At 46.3% G+C, this 26,780-nt stretch overlaps 1 protein-coding gene across 2 annotated transcripts; it reads right to left on the bottom strand.

Annotated features, from left to right (window-relative positions):
* Nucleotides 1-785: 785 nt before the first annotated feature.
* Nucleotides 786-23,122, bottom strand: FKBP1A (FKBP prolyl isomerase 1A). Of its 2 annotated transcripts, XM_057529380.1 has the most exons (6): nt 22,901-23,122; nt 22,774-22,821; nt 17,104-17,255; nt 7,516-7,628; nt 3,802-3,966; nt 786-1,891 (listed from the first exon to the last, which is right to left on the bottom strand). In XM_057529380.1, exons 4-5 carry the CDS (start codon nt 7,624-7,626, stop codon nt 3,838-3,840), a joined length of 240 nt encoding a protein of 79 aa, XP_057385363.1. In that variant the 5' UTR covers nt 7,627-7,628; nt 17,104-17,255; nt 22,774-22,821; nt 22,901-23,122; the 3' UTR covers nt 786-1,891; nt 3,802-3,837. The 2 variants fall into 2 exon arrangements, with proteins under 2 accessions (XP_057385363.1, XP_057385364.1); XM_057529381.1 differs by lacking the exon at nt 17,104-17,255 and having other exon boundaries at nt 22,901-23,118.
* Between the last annotated feature and the right edge of the window lie 3,658 nt (nt 23,123-26,780).

Below are 26,780 nucleotides of genomic sequence, written 5' to 3'. Positions count from 1 at the left end.
GTATATGGATATTCACGGGAAAAATCTTTTATTTGTTGTTTGGCAATTTTTATAAAAGAATTTTGGGGAAAATAAGACATAACCCTGAAATGATACTCTGGTGACTTAAATTAATAAAAGGATGGATTTGGAAAATCATTAAGCAAGTCTTTGAACCATCTCTCTATTTAAAATCAAAGGCCCTCAACCAGGGAAATTGTGGAAGGTGTCTAGAAAGGTGTGGGATACCACAATTTTTGGTGTCCATGACCAGAGGAGGGGAATATTACTAGCATATACAGGGTAGGGCCAGGGAAGCTACTGCAACCAAACTGTCCATGTGACAAAAAGCCTCCACACCAAGTGTCACCAAGGAACACCTATTTAAAACCCAAATCTTCCCTTCGTAACATTTCATCAATTTGCTGGTAGCACATCTCCAAATGGGTGGTGGCTCAGTTCTTCTGCTGGCTGCATCCCCGACTTCTTGGCAACTCCAGAGAACCCAGTGTAGAACTCTACCCAGACCACACATTTAATGAACATCTGATGATGGGCAAGGGGGTGGGGCTCCCTGACGACCCCAGCCTGACCTCCACAAAGTTCCCTCCATGGGTGAAGATGCAGATCTACTGCCCCCCCCCATCCCATCTCCCAAGAGGGCAACGGGGAAGGATGTTCCTGCTGCAGTTCTTCTGCTAAGACACAGCCTCCAGCACTGCACCCCCACTGCCACACCCTAACCCCATCCCCTTGCACCAAAGGGCAGGGGGAGGCACCTGAAAGTAACCACCATCACACACAGCTGAGAAAAGCCAGCATAAAGCACTTTTATTGCAATAATAAAACTTGAAACTCATATGTAGTGCAGGGGGTGGGGTAGGCGTGGGCGAGTAGGCAGCAATTTCTCTCACCAAATCACTACACAGGACAGCAGAGGGTGAGAGGGAGGAAGGAGAAGCCAGGAAACTCTGAGATCAGCAGAGGGAGCTGAGCATCAAAAAACAGGAGATGCTGAAGCTGTGATGACCAGCATCATTTTCTTAAGACAACACTCAAGGATTTGTCATGATGGCTGGGCTTTCATGGGTGTTAAGTGTCTACAAACAGCACCTTCAATTTAACTTTCGATTGAAGTTCTTAAAATTTAGGAAGTGGAGCCTGGATAGCTATGAGATTACAAAAGTCCTAAATATCCATTAGAAAACCACAGGATGGAAAAAAAGAAAAAAAAAAAAAAACAAAAAGCCAGGCCATGAAGAAGGCTTCAGAGGTCCCTGCTGGCCCGGTGACAGACACCTGTAGTGTCCAACATCTCAGTGAAAATGATCTGCTTTCAAAAGGCAGAGGGTTAAGGGGAGGGTGGGGGTGGGACAGTGGAGGCAAAGGCTCTCCCCTTCCCACTTTAGTTTTGGGTAGGGCTTTTAATTCAACCCGAGGACATCTCTCAACTTGGAGAATAATTCGGCCCTCAAAAGCGCCTCAAATCTGCTATGGCTTTGCAGCGCAGCAGCAAGAATGTTTAATATATAATAGATAAAACTTTCATCCAAAAAAAAATAAAATAAAATAAAGATTCTTGCACTCCCCCCAACACCAATTCCTATTCTAAAGTTAACCCATTATTTGTGCTGTTAATACTTGACTAGTACTTAACTGGAAACCTAGATCCAAAGGACTGAAACTCAATCTTCACCCCAAAACAAAAACAAACTAAAATGGGTAACTTGAGGTTTATGGCATACAGTTCAGGTCAACACACATACGAGGAGAAAGGGGAAGAGCAAAGCCGGTGACAGAACACATTCAGTCGGGGAAGATGTCTGTACAAAGAGTGTGGTGGAACATCAGGAAGAGCTCCGCACGGACTCGCCGTGCGCACCTGGGGGCGGCCGGCCCTTCCGTGGCACATCTGTTGGAGACAAAAGTTGGTGAGCTCCAGCAACTCAACGCCTTTCGGGTGCAGTGGGGACAGCCACAGGCTGCTGCCACACCAAGTCCCTTCCCTAACAGCTGTGAGGTCTGACTTGGCCCTCGCCCCTTCTGCTCCAGCTGGGGAGGGCCCACTGGGCTCGGGCTGGATTCCCAGGCGAGCAGCCTCCTTCCTGCTCATCTTGGTTGTGTTTTTTTTTAAACCTAAGGTCACATTTCTGTTGCTGAGGATAGCAGGAGAGGCAAAGCCCACCAATGCAGCTGACAATACAGTTTCCCATGATCAATGAGTCTCCAACCTGGCTGCATATAGGAATCACCTGGGGGCTTTAAAAAACCTCAACACTTGGACCCCACTCCCAGTGGTGGCGGTTAACTGGTCTGGGGGGTGGCCTGGGCATCAAGAGAGTCTTCAAAGCTTCCCAGGGGCTTAAATGTGCACAGCCCGAAGCTGGTTTTCCTCATGTTGAACAGACTGAGAAAATGTCTGCAGTCTTCATTCACTCTCTCAAACCTGTAACTTTCTGGGTTTGCCCTTGGGCTTTCCCTCAAGACCCTTTCATGAAGCTCTGAGCTGTGCTTTGGCAGTGTGTGGGGAGGCTTAGGCCAGGGTGACTCATAGCCATTCAGCCCTCTCTCCCCTCTTTCTCCCCTTCCTCTGTCCTTCCAGATTTCCAGAAAGCCTGTTCCCAAATCAGGGTAACTCCAAGACTTCCTCAAGTACATTATGTTCAAAGGACTCAGCTTTCCAGGGTGGGGACTAGGTGTAGACCTCTGGGCAGAGAGAGGCTCTCTGTAAAGTGTCAGAATTCCCTCCCGGCAGGAATGACAAGTGGGGTAGCCAGAGTCCTCAAACCTGACCAGGCCTGGATGACCCAGGTGTTTAGGGATCAAACCACTGGGAGGAAATAGCTAATAATAAAAAAGGCTCCTCTATTTAAAAAAGTCCATAGTAGGACAAAGATACTCCATAACAGGCTGGCTGCCACTTGCTACCATTTTCAAACAAAAGCATTCTCACCCAGCCCCTGGCTGTGGCCCTCTGGTTCCAGGGGCGGGAGGGGAGAAAATGCAGAGGTCTGGGGCCATGTGGAAAGAAGATGACAAACATTCATGTGTTTTATGATTCTTATACCCACATGAAAAGTTAGGTGCCATTAGGATATTGAGTTTGGTTGCCTAGAAATGAGGGTAGAGGAAGGAAAAAAAGGTCCAGGAAGGGGATGCAGAAAAGGGTTCTGTCCGAATTTGCCACTGTCTGGATGTGACCTTGAGTAAGGCCTCAGTCTCCTCACTTGTTGCACAGAAAGGCTGACTTAGGTCCCTAAGAGCCTCTCCTAGACTGAGAGCATCCTTTACACTTCATAAGCATCCTTAGGCCTCACCTTTCAACCCACTGATAACAAGCTGGCCTGCTGTCTGTCCTCGTGTGTCCTGGGCTTGCTCCCCGAGGCAGGTGGCCCAGGTGGTAATGCCTCTCTCATATCCTCTAACAGGCAGTAACCACAGACTGTATGGATGAGGGAGCTGCAGAAACTAGGCAGGGCAAGCAAAGTCAGTCATCCCAATCTTACCTCTAAAGAACTAAAATGCTAGCACTAAAAATTTGGCCTGTATTTCCAGTTCCCAACTCAGTTTTAGTTTATAGGCTACATATAAAAATACTTAATTTAAACAGCTACCATCAGCTGCCCCATCCCCACGAGTTCTTTCAAGAGCACATGCCGTCCCTTTCCAAGGTGTACACTTAAAAACTGAAAGGATAGCCAATAGAGGGAGACTGTAAAGGGAAAAAAACCCATGGCATTTTTGGTTCTCTCTGATGCTCATCAAACACCATGCATGACTTGGAAGGAGCAAAGGAAGGTCCTTCAGCACTAAGTTCCTTACCCAAGAATGGGGAGCTCAGGGAGGAGGCCATTCCTGTCATTCCAGTTTTAGAAGCTCCACATCAAAGACGAGAGTGGCATTTGGCGGGATGATGCCTGGGTGCCCAGTGGCGCCATAGGCATAGTCTGGGGAGATAGTCAGCTTGGCTCTCTGACCCACGCTCATCTGTGAAAAGAGCAAGGAAGAATGAATGAGCTGATGCAACCCCCAAATGTCTCCTTAAGAAGCAGAGCTGTGGTTACCTGCCAGGATGGTGTGACTAGGACATTCCAGTGACTGCACGGCTGCCTGGGCAGTGGGCACGCCCTCTATGGGATGTGGAGGTAGGCGATCAGGCTGGATGAGCCCTATATCTGTCTCCAAGGGAGCCGACAGCAGATCAAAATCCCTCTCGACTCCCAGAACCATCAGGCTCTCAAGCTTTCTGTCCAGGTCTCACTGATCTGACTCTGGGCAGCCATCACTCTATAAGTGTCACCACCTGATCCTTCAGTGGCCTGTCACTAGAGGCATCTATACTCTTCAAAAAGGAGTGCTTTGATCAAAACTTTGCTTTAAAAGAAAACACACAGAAAGTAATATTTGAGGCAGTCTACTTTTCTATCCTTTCTAGATTTATACTTGTACTCAGAAATACAGAAAAACTAAAAAAGACAGTATGATTTTCTGGGGTACAAACTACACTGTACAAAGCAGCATGCTAACTAACAACTGTGTGAAAAAGAGGAAAGTTTATATTTATACCTGCCTGTATAAACAGAAAACATCTTTGGAAGGACACAAATAATACCACCATTTCTCTAAGGGGAAAACAGAGGGTGGAGGGAAATGTTTCACTTATTAAAATGTATTTGTAGTTTTTCATTTTCTAATCAAATACACAAGTTTAAATATTTATTTTCTGTATAGTGAGGTTCTCTGCTCTATTCCCACCCTTTACCTATCTTTTTTAAGTCTCCATGTGTGCGTTCCTGGCTCTCTGACCCAGAACAAGAGATGGTGACTGAAGAGAAAGCTGCAGGCTTACTTCCTACAGCTCCCTTCAGAAACTGGGACATGTTGGACCAAGGTAGTAAGGACAGTTGAAAGCATATGGCTTAATCTAATAAAATTCAAAACAATCATATCCTTTTACCCAGCAATTCCACTTCCAGAATCTGCTAGCAACCCAAATGCCCACTGCAAGGGGTGTGGTTTCACAGCACATGTGCACCACGGGTTAGCCAACAGAAAGAATATAGCGGCCTTAATTATACTAACATGGAAAGATGTCCAATACACATCGTTAGATGAAAAAAGCAAGCTGCCAAAACAGTACATGTGGCAGGATTGCAGACCTGTAAACACAGAAAACCAGAACACAATATCAAAAGAATAGGAAAAGGGGCACAAGACAACCCCCCTTCTTCCTGTGCTTTTAACTTACTTGCTAAATAAATATTCTACAGAGGAGTTTAAAAGAAGATGCTCTATGTAGGTCTCAGACCACCCAGACTTCTCACAAGTAACAGAGCTGTGACTGACCCAAAGAACCCTGGGTGCAGGGGGAGACTGGGCATCTCCCCAACACCCCACCCACCATGCCTCACCAAGCCTGGGATGTGAAATAGACTGGTAACACTATCTTGGTGGCAGCTATGGCTCCTGGAACACACAACACAATGATTGTTCCAGTGCTGGAACAGCCACAGAAGATGAGTTGTGGGGTGGACAATGGTTGGCCCGGGAGATGGGGGATGGGCCACAGGCCCAAGAGCCTGCCAGACGTCTGGGGTGGGAACAGGACGGGACAGAAAGGTATAGTTGAAGAGGTTTCCGAAGGGAAGTAAGCCACAAAGATCCTCTCCTTTTTGTACTGCCAACCCTCAGTCATGCTGGAACAAAAATCTAGACACCTGGGAATGGGATAGCTTAAAGTTTCTGAAAGTTAAGCAGTTTATTTGGAGCTAAATCAGTGATATTTTATAGAGGAAGTAGAGCAAAGTGTATTCTGGAAAAGAGAAAGACAAATCCTTCTCTCCACACTGGTTAAATCTCCAATTCTCTTTGGTGAGAGGAAATAGACTAATTTATCCATCGTGGCAGGGCCTATTATAAAGCTCGCTGGGTCTTAGGCCACCGTAAACATCCCTTTACCTGGTTAGTGCCAAGAAGAAAATTCCTGGGCTTAGTGGAAGGATAAAGTCCAACTGAAATTTGGCAACCCTGGGTCCCCTACTATCTACTGGGAATTTTGAAGACTTGGCAGAACAAAAGCTGTTTACACAAATTTGGAGGGGAGAGGTGAAGAAACACACTTAAGACAAGCAAAATGACTTTCTCCACGAGTCTGACCTCTCAGAAGTGGTCCGACACAACATGGTCAATAATAAGACAAACACAAATTAAAATGATACCGAGATAACATTTTTCACTCATTATATTGTCCTGAAGCCAAAACTTTTTAACAACACACCGTGCTGGAGGGCCTGGGAGAAGCAGGCACCTTCACAGCCTGCTGGTGGCAACTCAGTGTAATCCCCACAGATGGCAACCTGGCAGTATGTCAAAATCCAGTGCACACAGCCACTGAACCACTCACTCCACTTTTAAGAATCTGCCTATGGCAACACCTGCACAAATGTAAAATAAAGTCCATTCAAGATTAGTCACTGCAGTATTGTTTACAATATCAAAATACTGGAAATGACCCAAATGGCCATCAATAGGGTACTGGTCAAATAAATTATAGTACACCCAAGGGAATACAGGGAATACAGGCATACCTCATTTTACTGTGCTTCACAGATACTGTGTGTTTTACAAATTGAAGGTTTCTGGCAACCCTGTGTTGAGTAAATCTACTGGTGCCATTTTTTCCATAGCATTTGCTCACTTCATGTCTGCCACATTTTGGTAATTCACTCAGTATTTCCAACCTTTTCATTATTATTATTTGGATGGCCATCTGTGATCTTTGATGTTACTACTGCAAAAAGATTATGACTTGTTGAAGGCTCAGATGATGGTTAGCATTTTTTAGCAATAAAATATTTTTAAATTAAGGTATGTACAGTTGACCCCTGAACAACACGGGTTTGAACTGCGTGGGTCCACTTACACATGAATTTTTTTCAATACTAAATACTACGTGATCGTGGTTGGTTGAATCCCTGGATGAGGAACTGCAGACACAGAGGGCTGACTGTAAGGTTATACGTGGATTTTCAAGTGTTCAGGGGGCGGGGGAGGGATGCCCCCACCCCCACACTGTTCAAGGGTAAAAACTGTCCATTGTTTTTTTAGACATGATGCTATTGCACACTTAACAGACTGCATTATAGTGTAAACATAACTTTAATATGCCCTCGGAAACCCAAAAATTCACGTGACTTGTTTTATTGCAAGATTTGCTTTATTGTGGTGGTCTGGAACCGAACCTGCAATATCTCTGAGGTCTGCCTACACTATGTAGCTCTATGAGGAGGAGAGCTTCCTCCTCTTTTATGTCCTGGTATATGAAGTATCAGCGATGGATTATGTGAAAAAGCAAAGCACAGAACAATGTGTGTGTGTCTAAAAGAAAAAAAAGGGAGGCACTTAAAGAAATTCTACAAGAAACATTAATAAAAGGAGTTATTTGGGTGAGAGAGCCAGGAGTGAAATTTTTCCTACCTATAAACGTAATTTAAAAAGTAGACACTACGAAACACAACGAAACAACGGAGAGCATACCTGGGCAACCCCTTCTTCCCAGCCTCGGATCACCTCCTGCTTACCCAGCACAAACTTAAAGGGCTTGTTTCTGTCCCGGGAGGAATCGAATTTCTTTCCATCTTCAAGCATCCCTGTGGAGAAGGGCAGTTGTAACATGAGCAACGAGGAGTAATGACACGAGGCAAGTCAGTCAGCAGCAGAGTGCCGGTCCCACGGGCCAGCACTGGAGGGCCTGGCAGGGTGTCCTAGGAGGATTTCCTGTGTCCTCAGTGGGCCTCTGAGGAGCTGGGGTAGTCCCTCTACTCCAGGCTTGTGAACGCTCTTCCCCAGCTCCAAGCAGTAAGCTGATACAGAGGCAGGCAGTAGCCTACCTTGTTGTGGAGAATGGGGAAGTGGACACACTCCTAGCAGGAATTCCCAGCACCCTGTAGGTTTCCTCCCAGACAGAGTAACTGTGGGCCCTTTAGGCACACACAACAGCTCAAAGTCACTCCATGTACAAGAAGCCATATTCCTTCCTCAATTCATTTGTCATCTTTTACAGAAATGTGGGTAGTGTCAGAACTTAACTGAACTGTAGGATACCAGTTGGTGTCGGAGAATCAGAGAATCAGAGAAGTGGCATTGGAAGACACCAAAAACCTTTCACCAGTGAACTGCTAACGACTCTGAACTGTGGACAGTGTTTCCACTACGAGTCAGAGACTGGGCTAGGCACTTTCCACATACGAACTTATTCAGTCCTTCCCACAGCACTGTCCCCATTTCACAGAACTGAGGCAGAGAGAAGTGACCTTGTAAAGCTAGGCTATAAATCCAAAGACCATGTTCATTCTACTATTCCAGTTTCCCAGAAGCGTGACAACCCATAATGGCAACCTCGACTAAAAGGGGGCATTCCAGAGATGGAGATGCCAGTGGGTGAGTGCCACGACAAAAGACGAATAGACACCTGCAACTCCTTGCTCAAAAAAGACCATCACATTGGTTTCTCCGGAAGCCAGTATCAGCCAATTGTGATAGCTGTCACTGAGGTCCTGAAAACTCACACCAGGATCCTAAACTGGAAGGGGCCAGCCAGTTGCTGACATGTAACTAACACAAAGCTGATTTCACTGGAGGCAGAGATTGGGCAGCCACCATGGTTCTAAATTAAGCAACACTCAGAAGACCCAGCAAAACACAGAAGTCTGTTGTGTTTGTATGTTTTCAGAGGTGGAGGGAAATCCCAGCCTAAAAAACAATGTCAACACTGGCAGGTAGAATGGGGAAGCAGAGATCAATTGACAACTTTATCACAGCTACCAGACATTCTGTATTTTGACAAAATAGGAAACGGGGGGGAGGAAGGGGGAAGGAACTGCTGTCCTAACAGAATAGGAGGGGAGACAGATGTCCTGGGCGCAGAGTGGGTGCTGACACTGCCTGAAGCCTGGAGCTGAGGACTGAGAGTGAGACAGGAGGATGGAGATCTACCCCTGCCAAGTCAGTGCAGAGCCAGGAACTGGCACCCCAGAACTAACAAGTTGGGGTATACATGTAGCTCCTCCTTTACCAGAACACAATCACTACCTGATAAAAGGAATGATAAACGGCAGGACTTGAATAGTTTTTTATAAATGAGAAACTGGGAGAAGACTAGGTCTCCACTTTCCATAATACTACGGACATTCCCTTTAACCCATTTCAAGTTCTTCATACACTGACCCCACCCCAACTGAACTCAGCATTAAGGGTGAGAGGAGACTGAAGACCAGAACTAGCCTCTTCCTGGTCTATGCTCTTTAGAGCAGACCCTGAGTAGAGCCCCAGGGCTTCCTGAGCAGCCACGGTAGACAGGTAACTAGGTGAGGAAGCCACGTGGGAAAGAGCCAAGGATGGGAAGGTGGTCCCTGGCCTCTAAGTCCTGACTATCTGCAAAGGCTGGCTGGACAAAACTCAAAGAGAAAACCTGCCCAGAGGGGCACCTGAAACACAGGCTATAGCACATTCCAAACCCTTGGAAAACCCAGACCCAGCACTCCCACCCCCCATTCTAACAACATCAAATTTCCAGGAGCAGCAACAGCCTGGCCCAGGAGACAAACTGGAATCAATCCAAGCCTTCCTCCTATGCCAGAGTTGGTGTGAGGTGGCCGTATGGGCCAGTTTGGGCACTTGGACCAACTGTGAAGTCTACTGGAATCTTGCAGGAAAGACCTGCCTCACTGGTAAAAAAAAGAAACACATCCAGGAAGAAAGCTCCTGCCCTCCCTTCCTGTTGCATGCTGTCATGTGAGGATGTGATGTCTGGAGCCATGGCAGCCACCTTGTAACCACAAAGTCAGCCAGGAACCCCAGAATGGTAGTCCCATTGCTCTGAACCAGCCCCAAACCACCTCCTTTAAGACCTGCATTCTAGGTGATTAAAAATCTGCTTTGCCTTAAGTCAGATTTCCAGTTACTTGCAAGTGAAAGTAACCTAATTGGAAAGAGGTAAATATTTTATTTGACATTTACTTAGTACACCCCACTGTAGCGCTGCCATGAGAGAAGTAACAAAGAAATGGAACTCAACAACCCACATCAGTAAGAGCTATCACTGTGACAACAGACCAGTGTGTTATGTCAGGACCCAGTACACACATAAATGTGTATAAATGAAGCAAAATTTACATGTAACAGTTACTATGTGGGATGCACTTCTCATTTCTAAAAAGACTGCTGATTGTGACTCTCTAGATTTATTTCATTATACATTAATGGGTTGCAAGTCACAGTTTAAAAAAAATACAGTATACCTACAAAAGAATTATATTATTTCCTACCAAATTTGAACATGTGCCCAATCAGAGCAAGATCGTATTTTGATTGCAATAAAAACCACTGGGTACTGAGACAGACTCCCTACACTTTCCTTTTATCCCTGATCAAACGCATTGCCAAGCAACTTCTAGATGTTACATGCATCCATCCTGCTTTGCCAGAAGGTGAGATGTTTCAACTGTCTGACTGGTACCAGGCTGGGGGCACAAGGTGAGACTCAGCCTCTACCTGCTGCTGAGCCAAACTGGAGAAGTGGATGCTCTTCAGTGCAGAGACTGTGGGTCTGGGAAAATGTCCCCCTTAAGCTTTTCTGGGACACTGAGGGGCAAAAAGAAAGCATAAAAGCCAAGATACAGGATTTCTAAGTAAAGGGGCTTTAAGCAGGAGCTTTGCCAAGGATCCTTATTCTCCTACCCTATTTCAGATGAGCTGCTGTCCCTGGGAAGAGGACATGAGCCTCACTCCAGAACTTGAGAGCGTGGTCATCCTCTGTCAATCTCACCTACTTCCTTGGAGAAGAAATCTTCACAGGGAAGGTTAGGTGGTGGTGTTGGTAAAGGTGGGGTTCCTTACATGTGAGGAGGGAATTTCCTGTAATCTAAGTCCAAAGGGTAAACGATATCCAAAGATCTGAGCAGGATGTCACACAACTGGCACAGGCTAAAGGGGCCAGGAGGTGCTAGAAAAAAGGCTTCCCCAATGCGGAGGAAGAGACCACCTTCTATATGGCTATAATTTGCAGGGTGAGGAAGGAGGTGATGCAAGAGAGGAAGCAATGTCCATTAAGAAGCAGGAATGAATGTGCATACAATGCTTTCTGGAGTGGGAATTAGGTTTGTCGGTATTGAATGCAGAACATAAGAGAAGCTGTGACATCAAAACCAGTAGTTTTGGCCAAGATGGAGGAAAAGGGATCAGATTTACCCTCCTAACTAAACAACCAAAAATTAAAACAAAAACAAAAAGACAACAAACTAACAAAAGAAAAGAAACGAAATGAAATGAAAAGAACAGAGAGAAACAACCCAGACAATAGTTAAACACTTAAGACACTGGACATTGCAATGAAAAACTGTGATCCCTGAGAGATGGGAAACTAACAAGGCGAGCCCTGTCTGCCCCAGCTTATATCCTTGGGAGTTTCCAGGGCGAAGAAAGTGGGACGGAGCTCAAGTCCACAGGACAAGTACCAGGGAGGAGAGAGCTGTAAAGGAAGACTCCCGGAGGTATACAGAGGGTCCCCCTTAGGTATTCAGTACAGTACTAATCAATGCATGTGTTTGAGGAAGCTTCTCAAGGTCTGGAAAAGCATCCAAAAGGTTTAGAAGAAACAGTGCTCAGAGCTTACACAGGGCTGGGATCAGTGCCTGTTCCCATCAGCCAGACTGAAGAAAGTCATGGTTCATGAGGCACTGGGTAGGAAACCCAGGAAGATCTTGCCTCAGCAGTGAGGAATAATCAGCCCCAAACTGAGCACTGCTCTGGGACCCTCCTAACAAATTGTAAAAGCAAGACCCCAGGGACTTCTCTGACAGGCCAGGGATTAAGACTCCATGCTTCCACTGAAGGGGGCGTGAGTTTGATCCCTGATGGGGAACTAAGATCCCGCGTGCCACATGGCGCGGCCAAAAAATGAAGGAGGAAAGGAAGAATTAAAAAAAAAAAAAAAAAAAGCAAGACCTCAAAGGATCAAACTATTTCCAAGTAACTTAAGTGCTTCCCAGTACAAAGCTCAAGAAGATTTTTAGGAATAAAAATATCCAGCACCCCAAAACATAAAATTCACAACGTCTAGCATCCAAAGATTACCAAGCATGCAAAGAGGCAGGAAAACACAACCCACAATGCAACTAATCAATCAATTGAAAACAACTCAGAACTGATACAGAGGTTAGAATTAGCAGAGAAGGACAATAAGATTTAAGTCAAACTTCCAGGGATGAAAACTACAACGCCTGAGATGAAAAATACAGTGGGCTTTTAGAACAACTGGATATCCGTAGGCAAAAAGTAAAAACCTGGATCTATACTTCACATTATAATCAAATATCAACTAAAAATCAACTCTAAATGAACACTATAAAACTTCTAGATGAAAACATAGGGAAATAATCTTTGTGACTGTGGGTTAGGCAAAGATTTCTTAGATATGAGGTTAAAAAGCACAATCCATAAAGGATAAAATGAACTTCATCAAAAATGAAAACTTCTGCACTTTAAAAAATACTTTTGAGAATGAAAAGTCAAGCCACAGACTGGGAGAAAATCTTTACGAAGCATATATCTCATAAAGGACTTGTGTCCAGAATATATAAAGAGCCCTCAAAACTCAACAAGAAAACAACTTAATTAAAAAAAGGCAAAAGATCTGAATAGATTTCACTGAAAAAGATAAAAAAATGGCAAGTAAGCACATGAGGATGTTCAACCTTATCACCATTACAAAAACGCAAGTTAAAACCACTAGGAGGTATGACTACTACCGATTAGAATGAGTACAACTAAAAAGACTCATCGTATTATGTACTGGTGAGGATGTGGAGGAACTGGAATTCTCACACATGGCTGGTGGGAACTTAAAACAGAACAACCACTTTGGAAGACAGTTTGGCCGTTTAAGTTAAACATACACCTCCCATTTGACCCAGCCATTCTACTCCTGGATATTTAGAGAAATGACACTTATGGCTATACAAGAAGACTTATATACACTAACATTCATAGCAGACTTACCTGTAATAGCCAATAACTGGAACAACCCAAACATCTGCCAACTGGTGAACAGATAACCAAATATATCCATACAATAGAAAATTATTTGGTAATAAAAAAGAATGAATTATTGACACATGGAACAACATACTCTCAACATAATTATGCTGAGTGGAAGAAGCCAGACAAAACAGTACATACTATATGATTCCACTTATATAAAACTTCAGAAAAATGCAAACTGACCTATGCTGACAGAAAAGCATATCAGGGGTTGTTGGCGATGGGAAGAAGGGGGAGATTTCAAAGAGGAACAAAGAAACATACCAAAACTTATGAAGCTGTACACGCTAAGTAGCAGCAGTTTACTGCATGTCAATTATGCCTCTGTAAAACTGATATTTTAAAAAAACGGAGAGAAAGGGAAAAAAGTGAGATTTACTAAAATCCTACATATGTTTACCTCCTATACCCAACCTGGCAGTGGATGGCAGGTGCTTCCTCTGTCTGGCAAGGAGCAGGTAAAGCAGGCAGCAAGTCAAGCCTCAGCAGTTGCTCCCATTTTAACTCTGGACATCTCCATGCCAGGACCTGGAGCTCTTGAACAGTGAAACCACCTGCCAAGTTAGCACTGTAATTTCCTAGAGAAAGCACGCTCTGCTGAGAGAAGGCAACTGAGGTTACAGTTCAGACATGACAGCCACTCTTAGCAAAAACCTGGATCACCAGCATGACCTTCTATCTGCAGAACTGACTGATTCTACTTCTGATGCCACACAAATCTATACCTCACGACCCAGAAATTGCCTAGGATAGCCAAGTATTCTCGATTTCAAGAATTAATTCTCGTCTCTCCTGACTGAACGCAGCTCAAGGTCACAGACCTGGACTCAGAGTTCTATGTCCCTGTGGCACTCAGCTCAACCCCTGGCACTCACAACACCGGCACTCATGAGCACTTTTCGATTTGCTTCATTTGCATGATTTTGAAGAACTAGCAGGACAAGCGTGAGGCTTCCATTTCTGGACCTCTTCCCTACATGGGAAGAAGAATCTGAGGGGTAGTCCCAGAATGGCAGTTTTTACTTTTGGCACTTTTAAATTACTCATCAGTAAGAAAAATGTGAAAATTTGGGGGGTCTCCAGTTAAAAGGACAAGGCCATGAAAGGAGTGAAAGCTATGGCTCCCTGAGGGACTGTTAAAGCAGCTTCTGGCTGGAAGGCAGTTGACATCACCTCCGCCTGGGTCTCCTCCCAAACTGTTTTAGCTGTTCTTTGGGGGAAGAACCAGGCTGAAATCCCTGGAGAGGGAGCAGGAGGGCTTTAAAAATAGAGAGCGCGCGCATGAGTGTGGGGAAGTCTCCAGGTCCTCTCCCCGGCAGCACTCCTCCCACAGCTTGGCTCTTTCGGCTCTTTCTGCTGCTCATCTGTTAGGGAGGGTTCTTTCTTGCTCCAAATGAACCAGCAGAGGCAGACTCGGCCAGCAGCTGCTGTGCAAAGGTCCCTCAGACTGTGTCTCTGATGCTCGGCCCATGTCATAGAAGCAGTGGTTAAGACCCAAGGCCAGGGAATTCCCTGCCTGTCCAGTGGTTAGGACTCCATGCTCTCATTGCTCTCCTATTAATGTCTAATGTTTGCTTATTAATCCTATTTTTTCTGTTTTCCAGAAAACACAGAGGCAGGAGCTGTCAGGTATAATGGTTAAAGGCATGAATCCTGGAGGCTGGCTCCAGATTATTACAGTAAGTCCCTGCTGGTCTCCCTGTTTCTGCCCTTGCTCTCCTACAGTTTGAATTTGACATGGCAGCCAGAGTGACATTCTTTTAAAATACAGGTCAGACCCTATTACCCTTGTGTTCAAAACCCTCCCCTAGTTCTTCATTTCACTTAGAATAGAAGCTGAAGTCCTTAAAATGGCCTACAAAGCCCTGTAAGAGCTGCCACCCCACAGCACCACCTCTCTGACTTCATCTCTGATTCCTCTCACACTTCTCCACTCAAGAACACTGTTTTCTTATGTTCTGTACACACACACCAGGAATACTCCCACCATAGGGCCTCTGACCTTGCTGTTCCCTCTGCCTAAAATGCTCTTACCAAGTCACACGGATTACTCCCTTACCTCCTTCAGGTCTTTGTTCAAATGTCACTTTCATTGTTCTATCTAAAGTTTCAACCTTCTCCTGTTCCCTCAGCACTATTGGCTAATATCCAATGTTTGCTTATTAATCCTATTTATCACCTGTCTTTCCCATTACAGTTTAAGATCTATGAAGGCAGGGACTCTGTCTTCGTCACGCCTATATTCCTGGTACCCAGAACAGTGCCTTGCATATAACAGATGGTCAATGACACTTGTAGAAAAATCAAAGGCACCTTTGCCCCCACCAGGCCTTGCACACATTTGGCAAGCCCCTGACTGAGCCACACACATCCAAGACCATGTGGCACTTCTAGCCCCAAGTGTGGGCTGCTCAAGGCACTTCCCTTATAATGTTAAGCACAAGGGAAGGCACTCCCTACAAGGTAGGCACCTCCAGGGCAAGGTTGAGGCTTCCCCCCCTGCCCAGCTCCTAACACATTCGTTGAATGACTGAGGGAAAGGTTTGGTGTGCTGACCTGTGTGTGGGGGTGAGAGAGGAAGGAGTGGTTACAACTTTATCAATCCACAGGGATTGGGCAAAGTCCAAAATGTTGTAAATATTCTCTTTCTTATTCTAACCCAAAGGCAACAGAAGTATGATACCAATCATAACAGGAATGTGGGCTTTCCACACTCCAGCCGGAGTCTAGTGCCAGGTCTTAACTGACCACTCAAAATGGTCACTGAGTACCTACTCCATGCCAAGCACCAGTGGGGAGAGAACCTGGAGAACACCACTTGTGTGGGTCTGGCCTCCTGGAGCCTGCAGTCTCCTGGGGAAAGGGTAGATGGAACTACACACAGCCTGACTGTGAGGAAAGCAAAGGACGGGTGCCTTGTTGGAGACAGAGGAGTGAGTGTGTGTGCATGTGCGAAGAACCACTTTAGTCAAGGGTCAGGGGAGACCCACTGAGGGGGTGTCATTTAAGCTGCAAGAAGAGCCTGCCATGTGGTGGGAAGTGGGGGCAGTGTGGCTGCACCTAAGCACAGGGGCAGAGACCTTCCTGGGGGGAAAGCCTGGTGTGTTTGGGGAACCGAATGCAGGCCAGGGTGGCCTGAGCTCCTGGGAAGGGAAAAGTAAAGGCAGTGAGGGCAGAGACAGCAGCATCCAGGAGCTGATTATTCCCCCTTTTCTCTCCCTTTCCTCCTCCTGCTCTTTATACTGCTAGAATTTATCGGGCCAAAGTTAAAGGCTCCTGAGGGAAGAAATGCAAGGACTCAGTTGAGTTCCTCAGTAGGTAAAAAAAATAGGGAAAACAGAAATATGAATCAACAAGTACTGCCATGAGCACCAAAGGGAGAACTGGATAATACACGCCTAAGTTATCCAAAACACCCCTGGCCTTTTCCATGGGAAATAGCAGATGACAATCCTATTTTTAGAGAAAACTCCAAGGCAGACAAATGAGTTTATAGATACAATGAACTCAATCAGTATTTTACAAAAATCAGTTTTTAACCACCAAACATGTTCAAGTTAAAATTTTTATGGTATAAATTATACCCAATAAAGTTGTTAATGAAAAAAAAAAAAGTCTATGAGACCCACTGAAAGGAACCAGACCTCTTTGGAGAGGTGACTGATGCCAGTATCGGAGAAGTAAAACAAGGAAATGATTAAAAATAGTGGGAGTATGTCAAAAAGGTACTGGAGCCTGCCTGAAGGGGCTCCTACTGGCTAATTTTGGGACAATGTGAGTAGCAAAAAGAATAATGAATATCTATGATTTTAAGGCTCCAAGTAAAATATATGAGTTCCTAGTATACTAAAAACAAATAAATAAATAGATAGAGGCGGGGAAAAGTCCCTTGTCACCATGGGGGATGACTATAAAGCCAATTCCTGACCTTGGTGATTGGTGATTAAAGAATTAAGTTTTACCCTGTGTAATAGTAGAATGGTAGTTAATAAATGTAGAAGATATGAAAAAAAAATTTTAAATTACCACTTTGTAAATGCCAATGAAATAGTTTCTTCTGGTAAGAATCATCAATTGATGTAAAAACCAGTAGGTGAAAGGCTGATGAGGAGCAGAGCACGTGGAGGATGTCCAAGCACTTCACAGACGGCCCGCTAATTGCAAAGGGTAAAATGCACCTTCACAAAAAAGATCAAATTTAGCATTACAAATAGTAATGTTCCCCACGGTGTGCTGAGTACAAAGTGTACGACATTCTGTAAGAAGTCTTCACGTTAAAGTGTTTTAAGCAGAAACTATTTAGACATTTCAACTCCTAGTTTACTGGAAATCAAGGCAGTGGAAGGAGTTAGACAACAACCAAGAGAAAACAATGAGACAGACATGGGGTATTCTATAAGGTAATAAGCCTTCTCTCTTTGGAAAAGCAGTGTGAGGTGTGAAGACTCTTCTAGATTGTTACTATAGACATAATATCCAACTGAACCTCAACAGAATTCTGGTTTTCACTTCGAAGACAACTGGGGTAGTTTCAATATGAATTTGGCTTTAGATACTACTGAATCATTTAAAATTTTCTCAGATGTGACCAATAGCAGGATAGGGAGAATACTATCATTCTTACAGCACGCTCAAGAACTTAGAGAAGTATCATGATGTCTGCAAATTACATGGCTCAGCAAAAAACCCGACATAGATATCTACCTACATATACCTGTAAGTAGACAGAAATGGCAAATATGACTAAACGTCAACCATCGTGGAATCTAGGTAGTGAGCACACGGTATTTATTATTCTTTTTTGATTTTTCTCTATGTCTGACAACTTCACAAATAAGAGCTGCACGTAGATGCAACAACACTATGAGGTCTTTGGTTCATTTAAAGCAAGTGAGCCTTCTTCTGCTCTCACCTGTGGAAGAGAGCTCGGCATCCATGTAATTCTGTTTTTTGGTAATCACAGTCCCAGAGGAAAGAAAATAATGCTTCCATAGCAAGGTCTATTTTCAAAATGTTAAAGTCCAGTTATGTTGAGGAAACTTGAGGAGAAAAAGGACTGACACCTTAACTTGCTCACACAGCCAAGCTGGTGTAGCCCAACCCTGCCCCTCTCATACCCACCAAGAAACAACAACAAACACTAAAAACCTCCCTTGGTCCCCAAATTGAAGAGAACAACTGCAGCTTTCTTAGACAATATATTCTGTAGGCAATGTGTAGGCCTGTTTTGAGATGAATCCTCACTCAGATTCATCTCTTTTTTATAATTACCTATTTCCCCACCTGTGAAATGGAAGGGTGATAAGGTCTCAGCCTATCCAACTCTGCCAATGCTAAACTGCAGGGACAATATACCACTTAGTGCCTAAGACGCAGGGACCTTTAATGAGATTATGTGCAATAACAGCGTCACTGTTGCTGCTGCCCATCCCAGAATGCACCTGCCCCCAGCAACTCCTCACAGCAGGCACTGTTACTCCCATTTTACAGATGGCACATGGAAGCTGAGAAAAGTGGATCAATTTGCCCAAGCTAAGATCCGAACCCAGCAAAGGACCCACATCTTCTTCGGGGATCACTGTCCACCTGGTACCACCTCTGCACACCTGCCCTTGGCACACTCTATACACCCAGTGTACAACCAGGGCCCTGTTTCTGCACTTGCCACCAATAGTCCACATAGTAGCCAGACTGCAGTGTGTCCTGTTAAAGTCCAAATCAGCTCATGACCCTCTAATGATTCATCTCAGAGAGAAAACCCATGTTCTGATAATAACCTACAAGGCCCCACATCACCTCATCTCCTATCACTTTCTCCCTCACACAATCCACGCCAGCCAGGCTGGTCTCCTCACTGTCCCTCTCATACACCAAGCATGCTCCAGCCTCAGGGCCTCTGCAGTAGCTCCTCCCTCTGCCTGGAACACTCTTCCCTAGACAGCCACACTGCTCACTCCCCAACTTCCTTTGGGCAAATATTAAAATGTCACTTTGTCAGAGGCCTCTTCCAACCACCCTCACTAAAAGCAGCAAAGCCCCTTCCCAGGTCCTCTGCTTTAATCTCTCTCCACAGAGCTTCTCACCACCTGACGGGTTACACCTCCGTGCTATTACTCTCATCCCCACCAGATCAGGTCTTTGTTTAGTTCACTGGCCGTGTCCCTGCGCCTGGCTGCTTGCTGTTGCTCAATCTGCTGTAGGAAGGAAAAGGGTCCTGTTGTGGCCCTGCCCAAACAGTTACAGCCTGTCTGCCTGAAGCCGCCACACATCGCGGAATCCATCTGAGCAGTCTCTGCTGGGGGCGAGCCTTCCTCCAAACATCAGATCATCAGCCAAGAAACACCCAGCAGGGGAGTGGGTGGAATAAAGCAGAGAGGAGAGGGGAGACAGAGGCTAAAGAAAAGCAAGGGGCTGGGGGCGGGGAGGGGGACTGCAGGAAAGGGACCACACCTGCCCTGGGAGCTGCATCCTCCCTCCAAGTGGACCTCCTGAGGAGATGAAGCCAAGAGATCCTTGGTTTTTCTCAGTCAGAAGCCAGGCTACAGACAACTTAAACCCGATCCCAAGGACAAGATGTCAACTATAATAAAAGAATTCTTCAATCCACTTGAGGCTGCTCTGACAATGGCAGGCATGTGGCCTGCTGATGTGAGTAAAAGGGACATAAGCCTAGCTGTGTGTCAGGACAAGCTCAACTATAAAGATGATGAAGCTACCGGAGGCAAGGAGAGAGCCATGAGGATCCACTTGATTCTCAAGGCACATATTTGGCAGATTACCATTCCACCTCCTTCCTCCCACCTCAATGCCCACCTGTCATGCTACTAGGAGGTGCTTGGCTGGTGACAGTACAGTTTTCATTTTCCCTTCTGGCACGATGATGAGGCGGCACAGGCCTCTTTTGGGGCGGTGCTCGTGCTGTGCTCTGCTAGAGGCCACAGAAGGCACCAGAGGGAGCCCAGAGAGTAGCATCCAGGATACAACTGGCAGCCACCAGTAGCATTTAAAACATCCATGTGGTCAAAGTCAGCCTGTGATAATCATATCTCTGGTGATTGAGAGAAGATTTTGGCTTCCTTACTTCCAATGCTGATTCTTAGAAGCTGCCCCCAAATCAGCTGTAGCAGATGCCTGGCCAGAGCGGACTGGATCTAGAGTATTCACCCGACCTGAACCTGGGTCAGTGAGATTCTCCCTCCTAGGAACTGTAACCACTGGAGCCACACAGCCAAGCAATCTGAGCTAGCTCTGCGAAAGAAGACAGAAACGGGGCACGGGGGTGGGAGGAGGGCGGGTGGGCAGGCAGGAACGTCCACCATCTACGACTTGGGAGAAGCAGGAAAACAGAAAGCTGTCACAGGAGACTACTGAAGCAGGCAGGTAGAGAAAGACACAGATGAAAAGTAGGAGCATCATGAGAATTTCTCCGTTCTCGAGGTCCAGTGGGCCTCTTGCCTTTGAGGACCCCCAGATTTTTATGATACTCCCCACCATGTTCCCTCAAGATGGATTCTGTTCCCAGTGGCTTAAAAGCCATAACTGCTCTAGATGAAATCTCAAAGCTTCTACCCATTCCTCTCACGCCCCCACAGGTCTCAAATGGGTTCTTTCTGGGAGGCTGGTGGCAAAGACCCACAGGAACAAAGCCGCCTGCCCAAGAACAGCCTATTCTGTGAGTATGAGAGGCAGAGCTGGCTTCTCACCAGGGCGTCTCTGTAGGGCTTATCAAAAATGAAATAAAAAAGAAAGCTTTTGTCCTAATGCATGCCAGGGTCCTGCTGCTGTTCTGGGAACGTGTGGGTGGGTGCCGCCCTCGAGGAAAACACAGACTTGGAGAAGAGGCACTGGGAGCCCTGATGGTGCTCTGGGTCCCACGACCGTCTGTTCTCTTAGGAAAAGGCTCCAGACATGCTGTGTGGGGACACTGCACCAAGAGGCACAGTGAAATGTTGTTCTGCCTACATGTGGGTGTCCAGTCCTACCATCAGCACCAGAAGATGGGAGATCCAAGGACAAGAGGCACAGACTTGGGAGTGGGACAGGTGTAGCCAATTATCCTAATGTGGCTACCTCCAAACCGGGAGGAGAAGGGGTCAGAAGTCACCTCATCATCTCTCTGAGTCCCAGTCTCTGCCCCAGTTGGCTGTGGGAACTGAATGAACTGCCCACTCACCCAGCACTGTAAAAGGCAATTGTTACCCTTCTCATCCTGCAGATCAAAAACAACCAAACTGGCAGGTTCTCCTCCAGCAGACCTCCTAGGTGCTGACTGTGGTCTACAAAGACAGCCATTTAAAACATCAAAACCACTTTCCAGTTTCGTTTGCAGGCATGAGATAGTTCCCCATAAAGACAGGTTTCAATACCTCCTCCTCTGGTAGCCTTTTTAAAACTTCTAGTCCCTAACTCCCTCCACCCCCGGCCCCCTTTTCTACACATGGAGAAGGGCCAGAGGAATAAAAAAGCCAGAGAAATAAAAGGGCACAGGAGGGGGGAACGTTAGTTGCTTTTTTTCCTTCCCAAAGAAAGTCATTTCCCTCAACAGGGGGCTGCCCCCCATGATCTGGAAGAGAAGGGTAGAGCTAATCCCTGAGCCGCGGGGTCAGAACTGCCTACAGAAGACTGAGAAGGAGGAGGAAAAGGGAGGGAAGGAGAAGAAACAGAGGAAGGAGGAGGAGGAACAGAGGAAAGGGTGGGAAAGCGGAGAAAGGGGAAGGAGGAAAGGGAGGGAAGGAAGGTGGTTCATGTGAACAACTGGGGCTACACCAATCACCAGCAGCCCCCTACAGCTAAGAAGTCTCCGCCTGCTCAGCCTTCTCCCTCCCTTCCCCCCACCAAGTACAACCCAGGAGGACCTTGTAAGGGCATGGAGTAAAAGATGGTCTCAAGGCAGATGACTGTCATGTTAGAATTGTGGCTGAGAGTCTAATATTTCCTTTGGCTTACAGTCCTGTCTGTTTCCCTAACTGGGCCTCAGTTTCCTTAGTTTTAGAATGGGGATAGGTCTCTACTCTTAGAAGGGTTGGGGGGCTAAATTACATGTTCTGTCAGCCTGGGCCATCACTGCCACTGAGGCTTGGATTTGTAAAGTGGCTCAAAAGTAAGAAGAGGAAAAAGACCGTGCAGATCTGGCTCCTCCAAGGCTGGGCTGGGCCAGAGCAATGACTTAGAAAGTGGGACGTCTCCCCACCCGCAGCGCAGGGCCGAGTTCCCCGGGGAAGAGGCTGAATTCCCACGGCCTGGGAATTACCTCGCCCTTCTTATCTCCATCGAAGGGCGGGGAGGAAGCGGGGATAGGGTGTCAACCGGGACACAGAAATGATATAAATCCTCTCTGATGGTCCTTGGCCAGTGCTCTGCCCATTCCTGAGCCTGTGACTTGGGAAAGTGACTTCGCCTCCCCAAGCCTCAGTTTCCCCATCCGCGCTGTGGGCAGAACGGCAGCATTTGAGGCACGGAACCGCTTTCGAAGTGCGGGATAACGTCGGGCCCGCGGTCAGCGCTCGCACACGCCGGCTCAGACCGTCCGGGGTTCCGCAGGCCCGACGCTGTCCCCTCGGGGGCGCTGCCACCGCCCAGGCCTCGGCCTCGGGCCACGCGGGCCCGCCGCCGCCACGCCCCGGGCCTTTGCCCCCAGGCCGCGCTGGCCGCCCCCGGACCGCCCCCCAACCCCACCCCGCGGGCCCGCCGACTCACCCGTGTAATGCACCACGCAGGTCTGGCCGCGCTTCGGGAAGGTGCGCCCTGAGGAGACAGACGGGCGCGGTGAGCGGATGCGCGCGGCAGCCGGGGCACTCCGAGGCCGCTGGGCGCACCTACTCACCGTCTCCGGGGGAGATGGTCTCCACCTGCACTCCCATGGCGGCGGCGGCGGCGGCGGCGGACGCGGGGCGGGCGGGCGGGCGGGCGGACGGCGCGACGGCCGGCGCGACAGGCGGCGTGGACAGAGAGCGGATCTGGCGGCGGTTCCGCGGCTGTGCCTCGTCCCTCCGCGGAACGGCTGCGCACGCGCGCGCCCCCGCAGCCCCGCCCTGCGTGCGCGCCCCACACGGCGCGCACGTCCCCGGAGCCCGGGCCGCGGGGCAGGGGGGCCGGAAGCCCGGAAGCCCGGAAGCCCCGAGGCCTCCGGATGCTGTCGTTCCGAGGGGCCGGGCTTCTTCCCTCACCTTTCCTTTCTCCGTTCTTCCAGCCGGGCAGGCATCTCTAACCCAGTTTCCGCATCCGAGAAATGGGAGTCAGAATTGGGGATCGGCCAGTTACCAGTTACTGACCGGAGGACTGATAAGTCCACACTTACCCTGTGAAAAGGATGGTTGTGAGAGGTCCGAGCAAATGTGCGTTCACGTTAGCGTTCAATCAGTGGGTCACGATTCTGAGCTCTATTTTTCTGCTTTGGAGGAGGCGTCAGCATTTACACTGCCCTGCATGAAGCCTGTCCTCTCTTGTCCGAATTCATTCATTCATTCAACCATTCACAGCTTGCATACATATATTCTTATTGAGCACCTACTCTGTGCCATGCACTGTGTTAGGTGCTGGGGAAACGTGGGTAAAGGAAACTCCGTACCTGACCTTACAGAACTTACGGTCTCGCGAGGAAGAGACAACCAACCACGCAGGTAAATGTAAAGTTTCAAATCTGTAAGTACTGTGAGAGCGGTTCATGGCATTGTGCTCTGAGGGACATATAATAGAGATGCCTAACTTAACGTGGACTGTGGTGACATGCTTCCCTGGGGTAGCCAGGTTTAGTCCAGGTCGGAACGTGTTGACCAGCTGTGTGTGTGTGTTGGGGTAGGTGAGGCAGAAGGAACAGGTAGATGCATTGCAGCCAGAAGGAGCATTGTGACACAGTCTAGGACCTGAGGGAGGCAGATGTGGACCAATCCTCTGGATTTCCCTTCATGTGTTCCTGAGGTGTTTTAAACATGACCCCAAAGTTCTTTAACACTCTTCTCAGCATCTATGTCCCCTTTCCCTAGAATCTCAGGGAGGCTTGTGACTGCTTTGGCAATTTTCGCCTTATTTAGGATATGGGCTGTAACGGAAATATGTGGCTGATGTAACAGTGGCTGAAATGAGGCAGAAGTTGGTGTCTCTCTCTTATAACAGTCTAGAGGCAGTTAAGACAGCTTGGCTTCACAGGCTGTCCAGGAACCCATGCTCTTTCTACTTGTGCTTCTCCATTCTTAAGATCCTACTCTCATACGCATGGTCCAAGACGGCTCTCCAACATATTTGCATTCCAACCAGTGGAAAGGGGGAAAGGTGGAATATGACGGCATATCCCCCTCTCTTTAAGTGCATGACCTAGAAGTTACATACATCTCTTCCTCTTACACCTCACTGGCTACACCCTATTGTATGGCCAAATGTAGCTGCATGGAAGGCTGAGAAATATAATCTCCATTTTGGGTGGCCATTTGCCCAACGGAAAATCAGGCATTCCGTGCCTATAGAAGAAGAGAAAAATGAATATTAAGAGACAAAGTTTAAAAGGGAGATCCCAGCAGCTGCCATGACACTATGCCACACATACCCTCTTCACTGTACAACTACATAGAGAAAGTAGACTGCAGAGAGTTCTTGGGTCCAATATAAGACTTTGTTTACCTTTTCCTGTGGGGATTCACCAAGAACCTCATGTTTGCACCACCTCTTGTTCACTGCTTTGAGGAAAGGAAAGAAAACATGTGGTGCCCGTTTTAGCCACCAGTGTTGATGTACTGGGTAGGCCTGAGATGAATTGAACCCCAGAACTGATGCATGCTGTGCAACACAATGGACACTTATTAAACATTTGTAAGATTTTTATAATAACTGGAAGAGTTCGTTTCCAAATTGGTTTTGATTTTATGTTCATAATCTATAGCCTTAGTTATTAATTTTTCCACAAAAATGTGGTTTATTTTCTTACATGACTTAATTTGTTATTGTCAATTAACAACAAATTTGTTAATTTGTTAGTTGTTATGTTAAGCCTAGTTATTAGTTAATAAAAATGTTAAGTGTTCAAATCTTTTAAAATCACCTATTTAGCAACCAGAAGAACTTAGAAATAGTGAGTGACCCTAAGAGGTGGGACTGGGAGAAAGAACAGGAGATTTCACTTTTCATTTAATATCATTCTTAACTGATTGACTTTATTTTTACTCTGTGTGTGTATTATTTTTATGGTTTATAAAGGAGACAGGGAGTAATTTGAATCTCAAAGTGTAAGCATCCCTGATGACAGGGTAAGTGATTCCTTCCTTGCAGCTCCAAAATCTGAAAAACGGGGCTTAGATTTCTTTGGGTTTATCCTGTTTGTGTTTCATTCAGCTCCTTAACCGTGTGTTTATATCTTTCAACAAATATGAAAAGTTTTCAGCCATTATTTCTTTAAAATTTTTTCTGTACCACTCTATTTCTCCTGTTCTTCTCAGATTCTGATGACACAATCGTTAGCTCTTTTGGAATTGTCCTACAGGTCCCTGAAATTCTGTTCATTTTCCAATCTTTTTTCTCTCTGATGTTCAGATTGGATAATTTTTATTTTTCTGTCTTCACTGACTTGTTTCTCTGCCATCTCTATTCTGCTACACACCCATCCAAGGAGTTTTAAAATCTTTGGTTATTTTTATTTTTCAGTTCTAAGATTTCCATTTTGTTCTTTATATGTTCTATTTATTTGTTTAAACTTTCTATCTTTCTATTTGTTTCTAGATGGTTTGCCTGTACTTGCTGAAGCATTTTTATAGTAGCTGCTTTAAAGACTTTGTCAGATAATTCCAACAGCTGTGTTGTCTCAGCATTGGCATCTGTTGATTGTCTTCCCATATAAGTTGAGATTTCCATGTTTCTTCATATGTCAAGTGATTTGGAATATACCCTGGACATTTTGAATATCATGTGATAATACTTGAGTCTTTTAAAAATCCTATAAAGAATGTTGATGTTTCTGTTTTAGCAGGCAATTGACCAGATTGGGCTTAGGCTGTGAGTTTCAACCAGCCTTCTGTGGCTTTAATGTTATTTTTATTTCCAAAGCCTTTCCAATGTCATTTGGATCTGTCCCGGCTATGCACCACTCAGTGGTCTATCTGGGACTTGGGCAGTAGTTTATCCTGTAATAAATTCTCAAAGTCCGTGTGAGCTGTTTAGTACTTAACTCACACATGCAAAACAGGGGGCGGAGCCCAGAAGTTCATAAACAACGCTATTAGGTAGCTTTCCTGAACTCTTCCCTGTGATCGCCTCAATAATGTTTGGTTCACTGGGGCTTCCCTTTTTGGTCCTCTAACCAGAAATCTGGGACGTTATTTACCCTGTTATGTCAGTCAATTCCCATGACTGCACCTGTATTCAGGACCAAGCAGTGAGTGATGAGAGAGAAAGGAAAAGCAACAGGAGTTTGCCCTATGCTCTTGGGGCCATCGCTCCTCTGACTGGAGAGGAAGGTTCCCATCTTTCAGAGTTTTAGGCTACTGCAGGTACAGGCCATCATTGCTGTTGCTTTAGCTGCCACCCTCATCATAGGATTTCTTGGGGGCTGCAGTGAATGTGAACAGAAAAAAGAAAGAAAAAGCTGGGAGACTGCCCTTACTCTGAGCATTGGGAGACTTTTTCTTGCGCCTCAAATCAGAATTAGAGGGCTTCTCCTAGAGCTTCTCTGTCTGCCCTGGTGTATACTTCCAGTTTATTGTTTGTTTGTTTGTTTTTGG

Source organism: Balaenoptera acutorostrata, chromosome 15, assembly GCF_949987535.1.
Source record: "Balaenoptera acutorostrata chromosome 15, mBalAcu1.1, whole genome shotgun sequence".
Lineage (NCBI taxonomy): Eukaryota > Metazoa > Chordata > Mammalia > Artiodactyla > Balaenopteridae > Balaenoptera > Balaenoptera acutorostrata.
The sequence above is the reverse complement of the archived record's forward strand: the minus strand, read 5'-3'. Positions and strand labels throughout refer to the sequence as shown.

Excerpts from the sequence above, each read along its gene's own strand:
- FKBP1A (XM_057529381.1), bottom strand. The coding sequence starts at position 22,937 with ATGGGAGTGCAGGTGGAGACCATCTCCCCCGGAGACG. Across the intron at positions 7,629-22,773 it reads CTGCGTGGTGCATTACACGG|GGATGCTTGAAGATGGAAAG; the intron begins GTGAGTCGGCGG and ends CCTTCTCCACAG. Across the intron at positions 3,967-7,515 it reads GGGAAGAAGGGGTTGCCCAG|ATGAGCGTGGGTCAGAGAGC; the intron begins GTATGCTCTCCG and ends CTCTTTTCACAG.